Raw genomic sequence first — 13,393 nt, 5'->3', positions numbered from 1 at the left:
TCAGGGCCAGCAGGCTGCAACTGGGGACAAGGAGCAAACCTGCTACCTTGTCCGAGAACAGGAGGGAGTTTGCGGGGGCTTCCACTGTTGTGCCCCCTTTGACATAATTCCAGCTGAACCGTACTGGGCGGACACAGCATCCCCACGAGCTAAGTAGGCATCATCCCTAGCTGTATGTCCAAGTGACCAACATCCCTCCTCCCTCCCTGGAGGCAGGCCCTCAGGGACTGCCCTTCTTACTAACTGTGTTTCTGTGAAACCATGTCCCCATGTTCTGTACACTGACTTTTCAGTGTACAGAAATGTGGCCTTCCGTATTCCAGGAGATTCCAGGGGGGAGTTGTCACCTTGTTAGCCTGTAAACTTGGGAGAAAAAGTAGGATTCTCCCCCACAGCATCATGTTTCCTGACACACATGCTCTTGTACTGTTGCTTATTTGGGGTCACCTCTTTGGAAGGCCTCCAAGCTCAGTACTGGTCTCTTCCGTGGGCATTCGGAAAGGAATCTTTGTCACGTGATTATCAGGGCCTTGAGCTTTCCTGCCCCTTTCTACAGAACCCTCTCCCCCATCCATGCCTTTTGAGGAACGGTCTTGCTGTCACTCCACCCTGGGCTTATGCTGTCCTTGCTCCGGGAGTGCACCTGCAGCCACTGGGCAGACTCAAGTGGAGGACTCTGGTCTTCCAGTCTGCCTGGGTCCGTCCTCTGCCCCGTAGAAAGGAGAGCGAGGCCAGAAGCCAGCCACGGCAGTGCCGAAGCACCTGATGTGGAGCTGTGTGCTGACGAGCCCGAGGCTGGGGCAGGCAGGAGAGTCCTTGGAACCAGGAGCCGGCCGAGCCGGTCAGCTCGCGCCACGTGCAGTGGGAGACCCTGTCTCAAAGAGTGAGGTGAAGGTTGACAGGATGGCTGTGCAGGCAGGAGCACGGGCTGCAAAGCCTGGCAGCCTGAGAGTGAACTCCAGAACCCACTGAGAACGAGAGAGCCAACCGCCCAGAGCTGGCCTTGACCTCCCGATATGCCCATGACAGTAAAAATAAGAAATACAGTCAGTCAGTACATTGTATGAATTTTTTTAAAGACAAAGAAACTCCGTGGAAAAAAATAAGCAAAAACAGTTCTTTTTTGAAAAGAGGGGGTTAGAGGGAGACGCCTAACTTTGACCTGTGCCCCTCACGTAGGTGCACGCGTTTAGCAGCAGCAGTGTTCTCTTCCGGCACTGAGGCCAGTATGAAGGATGCCAGGGGCCCTTGTTAGCTTGGTAACTAAGCCAGGGCCGAGGGAGGAGAGAGCTCCCTGGCCGAGAGAGAGTGCTGTGCAGGCATCAAGGCTGCTAACTTGCGCATGGAAGGCCGCGTGTGTGGAGACGTGGCCCTGTCTCCCCAGGTCTCTGAGCAGGAGGAGCGCACACTGATTGTCCCTGCGGACTGGCTGTGCTGCTACCCGCTCGCACGGTCTCGCCAGCCACGCCTGTGACACTTCCCTAAAGACCCAGTTACCCTGCTGGCTTTTGTGATCGCAAATCCAGCTGTTTGTGTGCATTTCTTTCCATTGCTGGGCTGAAGCCATGACCTCACGCATACAGGATAAAGACGGTCTTGAGGATAGCCCCAGATTTGTTCCTAGAGCTGGCTGAGCTACTGCTGAGAGTAGGACATAGGGAACACAGATGGGGTGGGGTGAGGTCCTTCACCCACAGCTCTGGCTTCGCAGTCATATTTTGTTTAAAATCCCTTAAGCAAAGCTAGACATATTGATGCACACCTGTAATCCCAGCACTTGGGAGTGGAGGCGGGCGGGTCCCGAGTTCAGGAGCAACCTCAGCTACATAGTGCACTTGCTGTATAATCCTATCACTCACGAGGATCGGAAAGTCAAGGTTATCCTCAGCTACATAGGAAAGTAGAGACTAGCCAGGGATACATGCAGTGCTGCCTGGGAAAAAAAGAAAAGAAAAATTTCCCAAAGTCCACACCTGCCAATTGACATAGTCAGAGGCCGTAACACATCTGGTTGTGTGAATGAGGAGACAGCTGCCTGAGCTGGAATCTTAGAACTGCTTCATGCAAGGCAGTAAGAATCTCCTTTGAGAGCTGGGAGACAGGCCGGAAGAAATGCCTGCTACAGAGACAGCAGCATGGTGCTGAGGAGGCTCACAGGATGGCAGCCCTTCCCTTCCTCGGGAGCCCTCTCCTTGTCGTTCTCACAGTGAGTCCTTCAGCGTGCTCAGCACTTGGGACTCTGGGCTGTGCTCTGCTTGGTCGTCCCCTTGGACAGCGTGGGCCGGCCACAGCTTGGGAGCCACAGCAGGGTTATTAATGTAGTACCAGGTACCGCCTGGCCTTGGCACACGGTTCTTCCTGCCGTTGTCCTGTGAGTTTGGGGTATTGTGTAGAAATAGCTGCCGGTTGTTCTGCAGGCATCAGCTGCTGTGTTTCCTCCTCTGCTCATCTAACTGATGCCACAAATCTATACACAGGCCAAAGAATCCTGGGAGATGGACACCAAAGAAAAACTGGAGCAGGCTGCCATTGTCAAGGAGAAGGGAACTGTGTACTTCAAGGTGGGTGTCTCTGCAAGTCCTCTCCTTGGCAGAAGCGGTATTCGACAGTCTGAGCCACGCCCGCGCTCGCTGCTCTGCGCTCTGCCAGCGCCTGCTTGTGAAGAGTGAGCCTCCGTCTCTGCAGGCCTGCCCCTTCAGTGTAAGGACTGCTGAGAAAAGAGTGAGGTAGTGTGAAGGAAACAACCCAGCGCCTCTTCTGTGCGCTGTGAGCAGGTGGTGGCCTTCCCGAGAACAGGCCTGGCTCACTCGCCTGCATCTGCTCCACTCAAGGCCTGACGCAGCCTGGCTGGTCCAGAGCATGCAGTGAGTGTGGCGAGAAAGCACGGGGAGCGGTGTGACAGGTCAGAGTTCAGAGGAGCGGGCACCACAGCCGACCCTCCCCGTTCCCTGACAAGTCCCTGGGACACGTGACAGGAAAGAACAGGCTCCTCACGGCACACTGAAGGGTTTCTCCCACCATCCCGTGCTGCAGCCGAAGCAAGTCTCCTGGTGTTTTTATTATAATTTCCGATTGAAAAGACAGATTCCCTTTGCTCTTTCAATTGAAAGAGCGGGGGGGGGGGGGGTTGCACACCTGTAATCCCAGCACTAGGGGAGGTAGAGGCAGACAGATCTCTGTGAGTTCAAGGCCAGCCTGGTCTACAGCACGAATCTAGGAAGCCAAGAGAAACCCTATCTTGAAAAATATATAAAAAAGAAAGAAAGGAAACAGCAATTTTCACAACAAAAACTCTCAAAATCAATCTTTTTTTTAATAATTTACTATTTATTTTTATTTCATGTACATTGTGTCTGTGTGAGGGGGTCAGATCTCCTGGCGCCGCTGAAGTAATAGACAGTTGTGAGTTGCCATGTGGTGCTGGGAATTGAACCCAGGACCTTTGGAAGAACAACCAGTGCTTGTAAGTGCTGAGCCATCTCTCCATCCCCTCAAGATAAAAAATTTTAATATTAAAAGTTTTATCAAGCAATACATCACTATTTATCAGTGCTGCTATAACTGAACATGAAATAAAGATGCTGTAATGGCGCCAGCTGCGTACCAAGAAGGTCCAGGGCAGGGGAGGAGAGAAAGCCCCGGAGCCTGGCGTGAGTGACGCAGCATCTAGGGTGGCCAGGCATAGCCTCCCCAGAAGCTGATGGGAAGAGAGCACTGAAGCTTGCAGCACCGCTCAGAGCTTCCCTGAGTGAGGCTTCTCTGGAGCCTTGTCCGGGGCCCAGGGGCCAGCACTGTCCCCACAGGGCCTGAGGCACATGTGTGGGGAAGGAGGTGGCATTGTCTGCAGCCCGCTCCCAAATGCCTGCCTTCCCCACGGCTGGTGCAAAGGGATCAGTGATGAGAGTCAGAACCGGGAATATTCTGCTGGGTTAGGCGGGAGCAACTGACTCCGTCTCCTGCCTTGCGGTAAGGAAGTCAAAGCCAGAGCCAGTTTTGGTGACACACACCTTTAATCCCAGTGCTCTGGAAGCAGAGGCAGATGGATTTTTGTGAGTTCGAGGCCAGCCTGATCTACAGAGCAAAATCCAAACAGCCAGGGCTACATAGTGAGGCCCTGTCTCAAAAAAAAAAAAAAATTCCTTGGGTTTTTTGGTTGTTGTTGCTGTTTGTTTGTTTGCTTACGATCACAGAGGCAGAGAGGCTTGGATCACGTCCTCCTGCGCCTCTGCTCTGAGATATACGGCCACATCTACAGCCCAACCTTGGGGTGGGGTGGACCTAGTGGGCCAACTGCAGAGCTGCTCTGCAGCGGGGCCACAGCCACCTCAGAAGGAGCGTTGGCAGAGGGCAGTGTAGACCGCTGGGGTTTTGTCTGTTTTACACTTGGGCTGAGGCCCCGGGGTCACCTGAGTGAGCGTGCCCCGCGTAAGTTCTGTTTGCTGTGACCCTGCATCATCATTTCAGAGCATGTTGGGGTTTTTTTTAATTGTGGTTAAAATCCAGAGACTTTAGTGATACACATGTGTCTGTGTACTTACAACCGTCTCTAAAACAACGGGAGTCATCAGAAGCCGTGCAGACGGTGACCCGACTCTGAACTGGGAATCTGGGAAATTCTGCTTTGGCTTCTGTGAGCTTCGGGTCACTCACCTGTCTAGCGTGGGAGCGTTGCGGAGACGATACGTATACTTGAGCACGTTTTGAATCTTCCTAAAATTACCAATCTGGATAAAACCTGGATCATCAGTCACACATATGGAACATATTATTTTCAGCATGTAATCTGATAGACAGGCCCTTTCAAAACATTAGTCTGTTGGGAGAAAATTAATGAAAGGTTCAAAACCACTGACCTAAACTTCCCCCAATGTCTCTGAACATTTTGTACCACAGCACACTTCCCGGAGGCACCTCAGTAATTATAGGTAAGGGTCACAGTGGTGACGTTAGCTCCGGCTGTAGTTTTCAGAAGTGCTGCTAGACTGTTTCCTGTACACGTTCCCTTCCCTTGTCAAGACGGAGGCCGCTGCCTTCTGCCCTGTACCAGCCTCACCTTCCACACACGGCGAGCGGGTGACTGCAGAGGTGAGCTGGATGAGCTGGACCAGATCTGTACGTGCCGTCTGCACGTTTTCATTCACCTGCCAGTTTGGCCTACAGCTGTGGGCAGAGGAGGGCTGAATTGCCATTTAGACTGATGCTGAAACTTCCTTTCAGCCTCTGAACACCCTTGAGAGGAGAAGCAGGGAAGGACTAGCCTCCTGCCCTGTGAGGGCCGAGGACTCGCTGCTGCGTGCGGGCAGCTGGCGCCCCCTAGTGCTCCTCCCAGGGAAGGAAGGGTCTGCGGCCGGCGGTAGTCATGGGAGCGCTGCAGCCTCCTGAGTCAGTCCCGCCTGGTGGCAGTCTCCGCAGAGGTCAGTGGGTAAACATTGCTCAATGTCCGGCAAGATGTGGCTGCCTTCCTGCCATGGACAGGAGTGTCCCGGCCCCGGGCTCGTACCCGCCTGCTGCGGAGAAGAGCCCGCACCTGCTTCCCAGCAGTGTTTGTGCAGTTACCACCGCCCCCAGGGTCACATTCCCACAGCAGCAAGCACGCCCTCTCCACGAGTGCAGACTCCTTTCCAGCTGCCAGAGCTCATTAGGCAGCGAGGCCATGTCCGTGATTCTGGTTACTGCGAAACCACAGCTCCTGCTCCTTGGGGTCAATGGATCTTCCGCAGGGCTCGATAGCAGATTTACCTTACGATTCGTAACGGTAGCAAAATTCCAGTTCTGAAGTAGCAATGAAATGATTTTACTGTTGGAGGTCACCACAATGTGAGGGTTACAGTATTGGAACGGTTGAGAACCGCTGTTCTGGAACCCTCTCTGAGGCAGGAAGGCCAGAGGTTTGAGGCTAGCCTTGGCGATTGGCAAGGCCCTGTCTGTGTGAAATGAAAGCAAAGGCCTGGAGATAGAATTGGTACAGTGCTTCCTTAGTGTGCACCAGGCCTTGGCTTCTGTCCACAGCGCTGCAGAGGAGGTGTCGTAGAACAAGCAGGACTAGAGTAGATTTCTCAACGCTGAGTTTGCTGTTCAAGGTTATTTATACCGTCTGCTGCCAGGCACCCACATGCGCTCCCACTGCCCCCGGGTCAACATGCCGTACTCTGACCCCACCTACTCCTTAATGGTGCCAGGATACAGCCCCACTGGTGCAGCCCTGCCTGTGCCTGGTGCTGCTTTCACGCCACTAATGAGGGCTGAGGACTTGCACAGTCTGCTTTAGGCAGCCTGTGTGGGGACTCCAGTTGCCATATCGCAGTATTTACTATGCCGTGCTGAGCGCCAGGAGAAAGGAGAAACGTCGCCTCCCCTTCGTAGGCCGAGCGGTTCACCATCCTTTTGAAAGACTGATAACTGTCAGTTCCAAATGGTGTGATCACCTGCTGCCAGGCTGAAAGAGTGCCAGAAAACAGCATGCTGTAGTGTCAGCCTGGTACGGTCACCTCACAGGCCAGCGGGCTCCCTCAGGCCGGAGACCTGAGGGCGCAGAGGAGGGCTGGCGGGCAGCCCTGTTGCTTGTGAGGACCCTGCTGAGGCAGGCCGTGCCTCCACGCCATCGTATCCTTTCCAGAGCACAGTGCAGAGCCCTCACAGCCTTCTTTCCCCAGGGAGGCAAGTACATGCAGGCCGTGATCCAGTACGGGAAGATCGTGTCCTGGCTAGAGATGGAGTACGGCCTGTCGGAGAAGGAGTCCAAGGCCTCGGAGTCCTTCCTGCTCGCCGCCTTCCTCAACCTGGCCATGTGCTACCTGAAGCTCAGAGAGTACAACAAAGCTGTGGAGTGCTGCGACAAGGTAGGTGCTCACCCTCCAGCCGTGTGGCCCTCCTGCCTCCCGTTGGCTCTGTTCCTCATAGACGGGGACACGCAAAGGGATAGGGCTTTCTCTTTTTTGTTTTTTGTTTTGTTTCGTTTTTTGGGGTTTTTTGGGGGGGGGTCAGTTTAGAAACAGGGTTTCTCTGTGTAGCCTTAGCTGTTCTGAACTTTCTTTGTAGACTGTCCTTGAACTCACAGAGATCCACCTGCCTCTTCCTCCACAGTGCTGGGATTACAGGCAAATGCCACCACGCCCAGCTGGGATAGAGCTTTCTATAGACTACTCTTATCATACATTTTACATGAAACTGTTCATAGAAGTTCTAACAGTTTCCGTCTGCGGCCTTCCTTGTTCTGAGTATCACAGGGGAAAGTCTGTGAGCTTTACACTTCATTGTTTTGTTTGCCGTGCTGGGGATGAGTCCATGGCCTTGTGCATGCTCGGCAGCTCTTCCGCAAGCCAGCCCAGGCCTCAAATTAGAATCCTGATCCCTCTTAGTACTCAGAAGGCCCCAGGCTAGTTAATGGGCACTGCCCCACAGGCCTTAAACTGCTGGCTCAGGAGGACGCTGTGGGAGGGGCTCTCGAGGGCAAAAGAGGTCTTGGCATGTTACCTACAGTCTGCCGCACTGGCCGGGCTCTGCATGCAAGTTCCCTTGACTAAAGGCAAAGTATTTGATCTTCCTTTTTTTTTTTTTAAGATTTATTTATTATTTATGCAGTATTCTGTCTGCATGTCAGGAGAGGACACCATATCTCACTATAGATGGTTGTGAGCCACCATGTGGTTGCTGGGAATTGAACTCAGGACCTTTGGAAGAACAGCCAGTGTTCTTAACCTCTGAGCCATCTCTCCAGCCCCTTTGCTGGGGTTTTTAAATTAATACACATAGACTCAGGGCTGGAAAGATGGTGCAGAGGCTTTAGAGCACTTGCCGTACAAGTGTGGGGAGCGGAGTTCGAGCCTCAGCACCCACACTGACCAGGGCTGCGCACATCAGGACAGGAAGCTCACTAGGGCTCACTGCCTGTCAGACGCCCTGAAAACGTGAAAATTTCAAAAGAAATAAGGCAGAGAGAAATAGAGGAAGACACCTGTCTTCTGTGGTGTGTTGGGGGCTACAGATGCATACGAGCACACACACTCAAATACACTCACCGAAAACAAAAAATGCAGTTTAAAAAGTGGAGATTGGGACAGTTGTGTGGAAGCAGGACTGTCAGGCCTGTGCATTCCCCAGCTCTCCTCGAGTGTGGGTAGACTCACCCTTCCAACATCCGCCCTGTGGATCATCATGGTTTACCTAGCCCACCCGCCCTGGAGGAGTCTCAGGGTTTGTTTTTATTGTAAGGTTCATAGTGCTTGTGAGAGTCATGAGAGAAAGCCATTTTGTATTTCTCTTCCCCTGCTTTTGGGTGTTCCCACAGGATAAATTACTGGAAGCTGAAGAGCTAGAGATAGGAACGTTTAAAATGTTAGCCGCTGAGGAGACGGCTCAGCAGGTAAAGTGCCTGTCGGGCAAGCGTGCAGACCCGAGGTTTGTCCTGGCACCCACAGGAAAGCGGTGCACGAGCTGAGCAGGATGGCTCAGTGGTTAAAGGCACTGGTCCAATTGCCAGCAGTCACATGGTGGCCCACAGCTGTAACTCCATTTCCATGGGCTCTGACTGCCTTTTCTGGCTTCCGTAGGTGGTCAAGCAGTGCACAGACATAGATGCTGGCAAAATACACCCCCCCAACACACACACACAGAAACTAATTCCAGGCTGCCCATGGCTGTAATCTCAGTGTTGGCTGAGGCAGACTGGCTGCCCTCCCGTGCTCAGTGGCCAGCCAAGGCTAGTCAGCAAATCCCAGGCTAGTAAGAGAAGTCTCCGAAAACAAAGTGGGCAGCTCCCAAAGCATGACATCTGAGAGCCACACCTGGCCTACATACGCCTGAATATACACATACAGATCAGGGGCGGAGAGCTTGGCCTACAGTTAGTTCAAGGGTTCAGTTCCTGTTTGGCTGGCGCTGTTGCTGTGGGCAGAGAATGGTGATAGAGGAGCACAGCAGAGGAAATGTACTTGCTTCCTAGAGACCCAGATTCAAGATGCGCTTTTCAGAAGCACCCTAGGACTGGGCATGGTGGCGCACACTTTTAATGCCATCACTCTGAAGGCAGGGACAGGGTCTCTCTGAGTCTGAGTCTGCCCAGTGGTTCTCAGCCTTCCTACTGCTGAGAAGAGAGAGAGAGAGAGAGAGAGAGAGAGAGAGAGAGAGAGAGAGAGAGAACCCTCAGTAAAGTTTCCCATGCTGTGGTGACCCGCAACCGTAAGATTCTTTAGGACTGTAATTTGGCACTGTTACGACTCATGACGTAAACATCTTGATGTCTGACATGTGACCCCAGGTCGCTGAGGAGTCACAGGTGAAGTGCCCTCAGGAGACAGCAAGCCTCTCAGTGGCATCGAGGGGTCAAGGCTTCACCACCTGAAAACAAGTGAGCTTGAGGGGGCTGGAGAGATGGCTCAGCAGTTAAGAGCACTGGCTGCTCTTCCACAGGTCCTGAGTTCAATTCCCTGCAACCACACAGTGGCTCCCAACCCTCTATCGTGAGGTCTGGTGCCCTCTGCTGGCCTGCAGCTGTGCATGCAGGCCTAACACTGTAAATAATAGATAATAAATCTTTTGTTGTTTAAACAAAACAAATGAGCTTGGCTGACTGACTTGGACTGTTCATCCTTTCTAAACTGGACCGTCTGTTCTCAGGCCCTCGGACTGGACAGCGCCAACGAGAAGGGCCTGTACAGAAGGGGGGAAGCCCAGCTGCTCATGAACGAGTTCGAGTCGGCCAGGGGCGACTTTGAGAGGGTGCTGGAGGTGAACCCCCAGAACAAGGCGGCCAGGCTGCAGATCTCCATGTGCCAGAAGAAGGCGAAGGAGCACAACGAGCGGGACCGCAGGGTGTACGCCAACATGTTCAAGAAGTTCGCCGAGCAGGACGCCAGGGTGCGTGCCAGGCCCCGGCCTGCGGCAGGGCGCGGCGGAGCTCGCCCTCGCCCCGGGTCGTAAGAACACTAGGCACGGGGGACAAGATCAGTTTGCCAGTCTGGGAAGAGACTGCAGTGTGGCCAGGCGCGTGTGGGAAGGCCCTGGCAGCCGGGAAAGAGCTGGCGGCTAACTCCTTGAGATAGGCAAAGCTCTTGAATTTTAGTGGTTTGTTTTTTAGGACAGGGCATCGCCCCCTGGACCTGGCTAGGGACATCTCAGTGATCCTCCGGCCTCCGCCTCATGAGTTCTAGGGTTAAGGCATCTGCCACCAAACCAAGTTAAGTTGTTATTTTTCAAAAACAAAGAAATTCAGCTGGGTGGTGATGGCACACACCTTTAGTCCCAGCACTTGGGAGGCAGAGGCAGGTGGATCTTTGGAGCCCAGCCTGGTCTACAGCCAGATTCAGGTCTAGGACAGCCAGGGCTACACAGAGAAACCCTGTCGCAAAAAAACTTAACAAAAAATAGATAACCTCTAAGCCCCGCAATATTGTTTCCCAAGTGGCGCTTTCTAATTGAGTCAGTTTGCCTGGGAGACAGGTGTGTCGCCGCAGTGCCCTGTGAACTCTGCTGTCAGTGCCGCGTTGGCAGCAGCTCTGTCTGAACACAGGCCGGCGCTGCTTGTCCCGCAGTCACCTCTGGTCCAAGGCTGTCCTGAGTCTTCAGCTTCCGCTGCCACAGGACGTAATTGCTCAGCAGCTGCCTCAGAAAGCAAGCGTGCCACCACCCCTCCATACCCAAGAGTGCACCCCAGACACAGGCACGCACATTTGCTGTAGACCTGGTACAGCTGTCTCTGGAAGGCACGGGTTAATTTTATCTCCTCCTCCTCTCCCTCAGGAAGCAGCCAGCAAAGCGGTGAGCAAGAAGACCGTAGAGGGAGCAGCGGGTAAACGATCTGAGAGCCAGGCCATGGAAGAAGGGAAGGCCGGAGGCCACGTATGACGCCACGCCAAGGAGGGAAGAGAGTCCTAATGAACTCGGCCCTCCTCACGGGTCTCGCCCCAAACTCAGGACTGAACAGTGTTTAGTGTAAGGTTTGTTACAGTCTCTGTGATTCTGGAAGCAAATGGCGAAACCAGTAGCTTCCCATATAGCCACCTGCTGCTGCCCGGGGTTTGGGGAGGGGGGGACACGCCAGGGAGACAGAACCGAGAGAGACCAAGCCAGCAGCTCGAGTCCAGCTCATTTCAGCTTGTCAACCCTTTCAGTGTCCAGCACTGTGTCCCTTGAGGTGATCTAAGGCCGGCTGCTGTGGGATCCGCGTCTGCAGTTCAGCCACACTGCAGAAACCCTTGATTAAACAAGCTCGGTGGATCTCTGCTTTCCTATGGGGGGATGGGTGGTGAGATTTTGTTTGGAACTAAGAACACAAGTGCTGAGTGTTCCGGCAAGCCCACAGCGGGGGGGTGGGGGCCCAGGCCACCACCTGCCTCCCTAGTCTCCGACTCTTGGGAGTGTGGCTTTCTGCATGCGCAGCTGTCCCAGGAGGCTGTCATTCCTCCAGAGCCCTCCAGTGGTGAGCAGGTGGGAGTCTCCAGGTTAGCTCTGTCTGTGCTGAATGGCCTGGTGAGGTGTGGAGCGCAGTCTGCAGAGGGCTCGTTTTCCCTGCTGGCCGCCCCTTTCAAGACATTCCCCTCAGCGCCTGCCTCACGCTCGCCGCAGCTGCGCGGCCCTGTGTTCCCGCCGCTGCCTTGCAGAAGGACCTAGGCTGGCTCTTGCCCTAGACCTGGGAGAACTGACCTCCGTATCCAACCAAGACTCGCGTGGTGACTCTTTCTTTTCTGTATTACCTGCTCGTAGCCTATATACTGCTTTATGGAAGGAACGTCACACTCCTCTATCTTGCAAAAATGGTTTTCATTTTTTACTTTTTAACTTGGGTTTTGAAAGGCAAAATCCGAGGTTTAAAACAGGTAGTTGCTCTTAGAGTGAGGGCAGCTGTAGTTTGACAGGCAGACACTTCGCCCCAGACCGCAGCGTCTCTGCTGGTGTGAGCTGTAAGGGTCGCTGGCTTCCTGTGCGGGTACACCAAGCCAAAATCGCCAGCACTTGGGCAGTGACTCAAGGCAAGTTCGAGAGAGTTGTGGGATTGAATTCTAGTCCCACAGGTAGTGTATGGGCGGGACTGAGCGAGGCTTGCTTCTCCACAGCCTAAGAAATTCCCAGCAGCCCAAGGAGCCACTCACCTCAGCCTGGAAGCCTCACTTCCCAGGCCTCCAGAACCCTGGCAGTTGCATTTAGATGGTTGTTGACTTTTATGGTGGTTTTAGTAAAACAGTCTCATTGTTAAGTTAGGGCCTGAAAACCTACAAGTCATGTTGTTTCCTGCTGTCCCGATTTTATTCTCCAAACAACAGATGGAATTAAATTGAGACAAATTTCTCTTAATAGTGACTGAGACCCCTCTAATTTCACATTTTACACTTCTGTCTCTTTCCGTGAATTTTTAGAGCCCTAGTCTCACCTAGGAAGTACAAATAGCAGGAGGCGACTTTGCTCATGCAATTCACTAGTATTTGTAGTTCTGTTGACCAGAATGCAGACACAGTGAGGTTGTGGCTGGCGTTTGAGCCTGACAAGTTAGGCCAGTTAGCTTTTTACAGGAAAACTTTCTCACAAAGCTTATGTGACCGTCACCAGCTATGTCCTAAGTGTGCACTGTGGGCCACGGAGACTGGTGCAGAAAGGAGGGGTGTGCAAGGTTCCAAGCCAGAAATGTACAGGTGGCCCGACCACTGGCTCTCCCGTGTTCTCCTAATGCAGTAATTCCAAATAATTGATATGGAAATCAGACGATGTCCTTAAGTTACCTAAGGACCGGGTAGAGTGATGGGTGAGCAGATAATAAATGGAAGTTTTGGTTTTTAAAAAATCATTTAGAAGCTGGGAGTAGTGGTGCACGCCTGTGATCCCAGCACTCAGGAGGCAGAGGCAGGCGGATCTCTATTAGTTCGAGGCCAGCCTGGTCTCCATAGCGAGACACTGTCTCAAAACAAAACAAATCATTTAGATGCATTTTGTGTTCCTTAAATAAATTTTTTAAAGTGGTTTTCCATTGTTCTTGGTTAGTTTTTTGCTTTTTTGATTGTTTGATTTTACTTTTATCTGTGTGTACTTGAGTGTGTTTGTCCCGGTTCCCTGGGAGACCAGTAGAGGACTTTAGGTCCCCTGGAATTGAAGTTACAGGCAGCTGTGAGCCTGTGGGTGTTGGGAACTGAACCGGAGTCCTCTGCAGAGCAGTCAGTGTTCTTACCTTCTGGGCCACCTCTCCCACTCCTTCATTATTCTCGGTTTTGCCCGTGAGGTTTCATGCACCACGTCAGTGCAGTGCCCAGGAATGACGAGGGCACCGGATTCCTGGAACTGGAGTGACAGAGGCTTGTGAGCCCCCATGTGGGTGCTTGGAACTGAGCCCAGGTCCTCTGCAAGAGCAGCCATGCTCTTAATCACCGAGCCGTCTCTCCAGCCCATGATGAAATACTCGAAAAAGAAA

The 13,393-nt window shown here is 53.0% G+C and overlaps 1 protein-coding gene across 3 annotated transcripts in view; it reads left to right on the top strand.

Moving 5' to 3' along the window:
• Fkbp5 (FKBP prolyl isomerase 5) overlaps window positions 1-12,950 on the top strand; it is an 85,680-nt gene extending 72,730 nt beyond the window's left edge. For all 3 annotated transcript variants that reach the window (XM_021630175.2, XM_021630170.2, XM_021630178.2), the window contains exons 8-11: window positions 2,478-2,561; window positions 6,654-6,839; window positions 9,616-9,855; window positions 10,738-12,950. In XM_021630175.2, the coding sequence (XP_021485850.1) occupies window positions 2,478-2,561; window positions 6,654-6,839; window positions 9,616-9,855; window positions 10,738-10,842 (615 nt within the window). In that variant the 3' untranslated portion in view covers window positions 10,843-12,950. The remainder of the gene's footprint in view (window positions 1-2,477; window positions 2,562-6,653; window positions 6,840-9,615; window positions 9,856-10,737) is intronic.
• Window positions 12,951-13,393: the final 443 nt, after the last annotated feature.

Source organism: Meriones unguiculatus, chromosome 16 (assembly GCF_030254825.1).
Source record: "Meriones unguiculatus strain TT.TT164.6M chromosome 16, Bangor_MerUng_6.1, whole genome shotgun sequence".
Classification (NCBI taxonomy): Eukaryota; Metazoa; Chordata; class Mammalia; order Rodentia; family Muridae; genus Meriones; species Meriones unguiculatus.
This window is presented reverse-complemented; position numbering and strand designations above follow the sequence as displayed.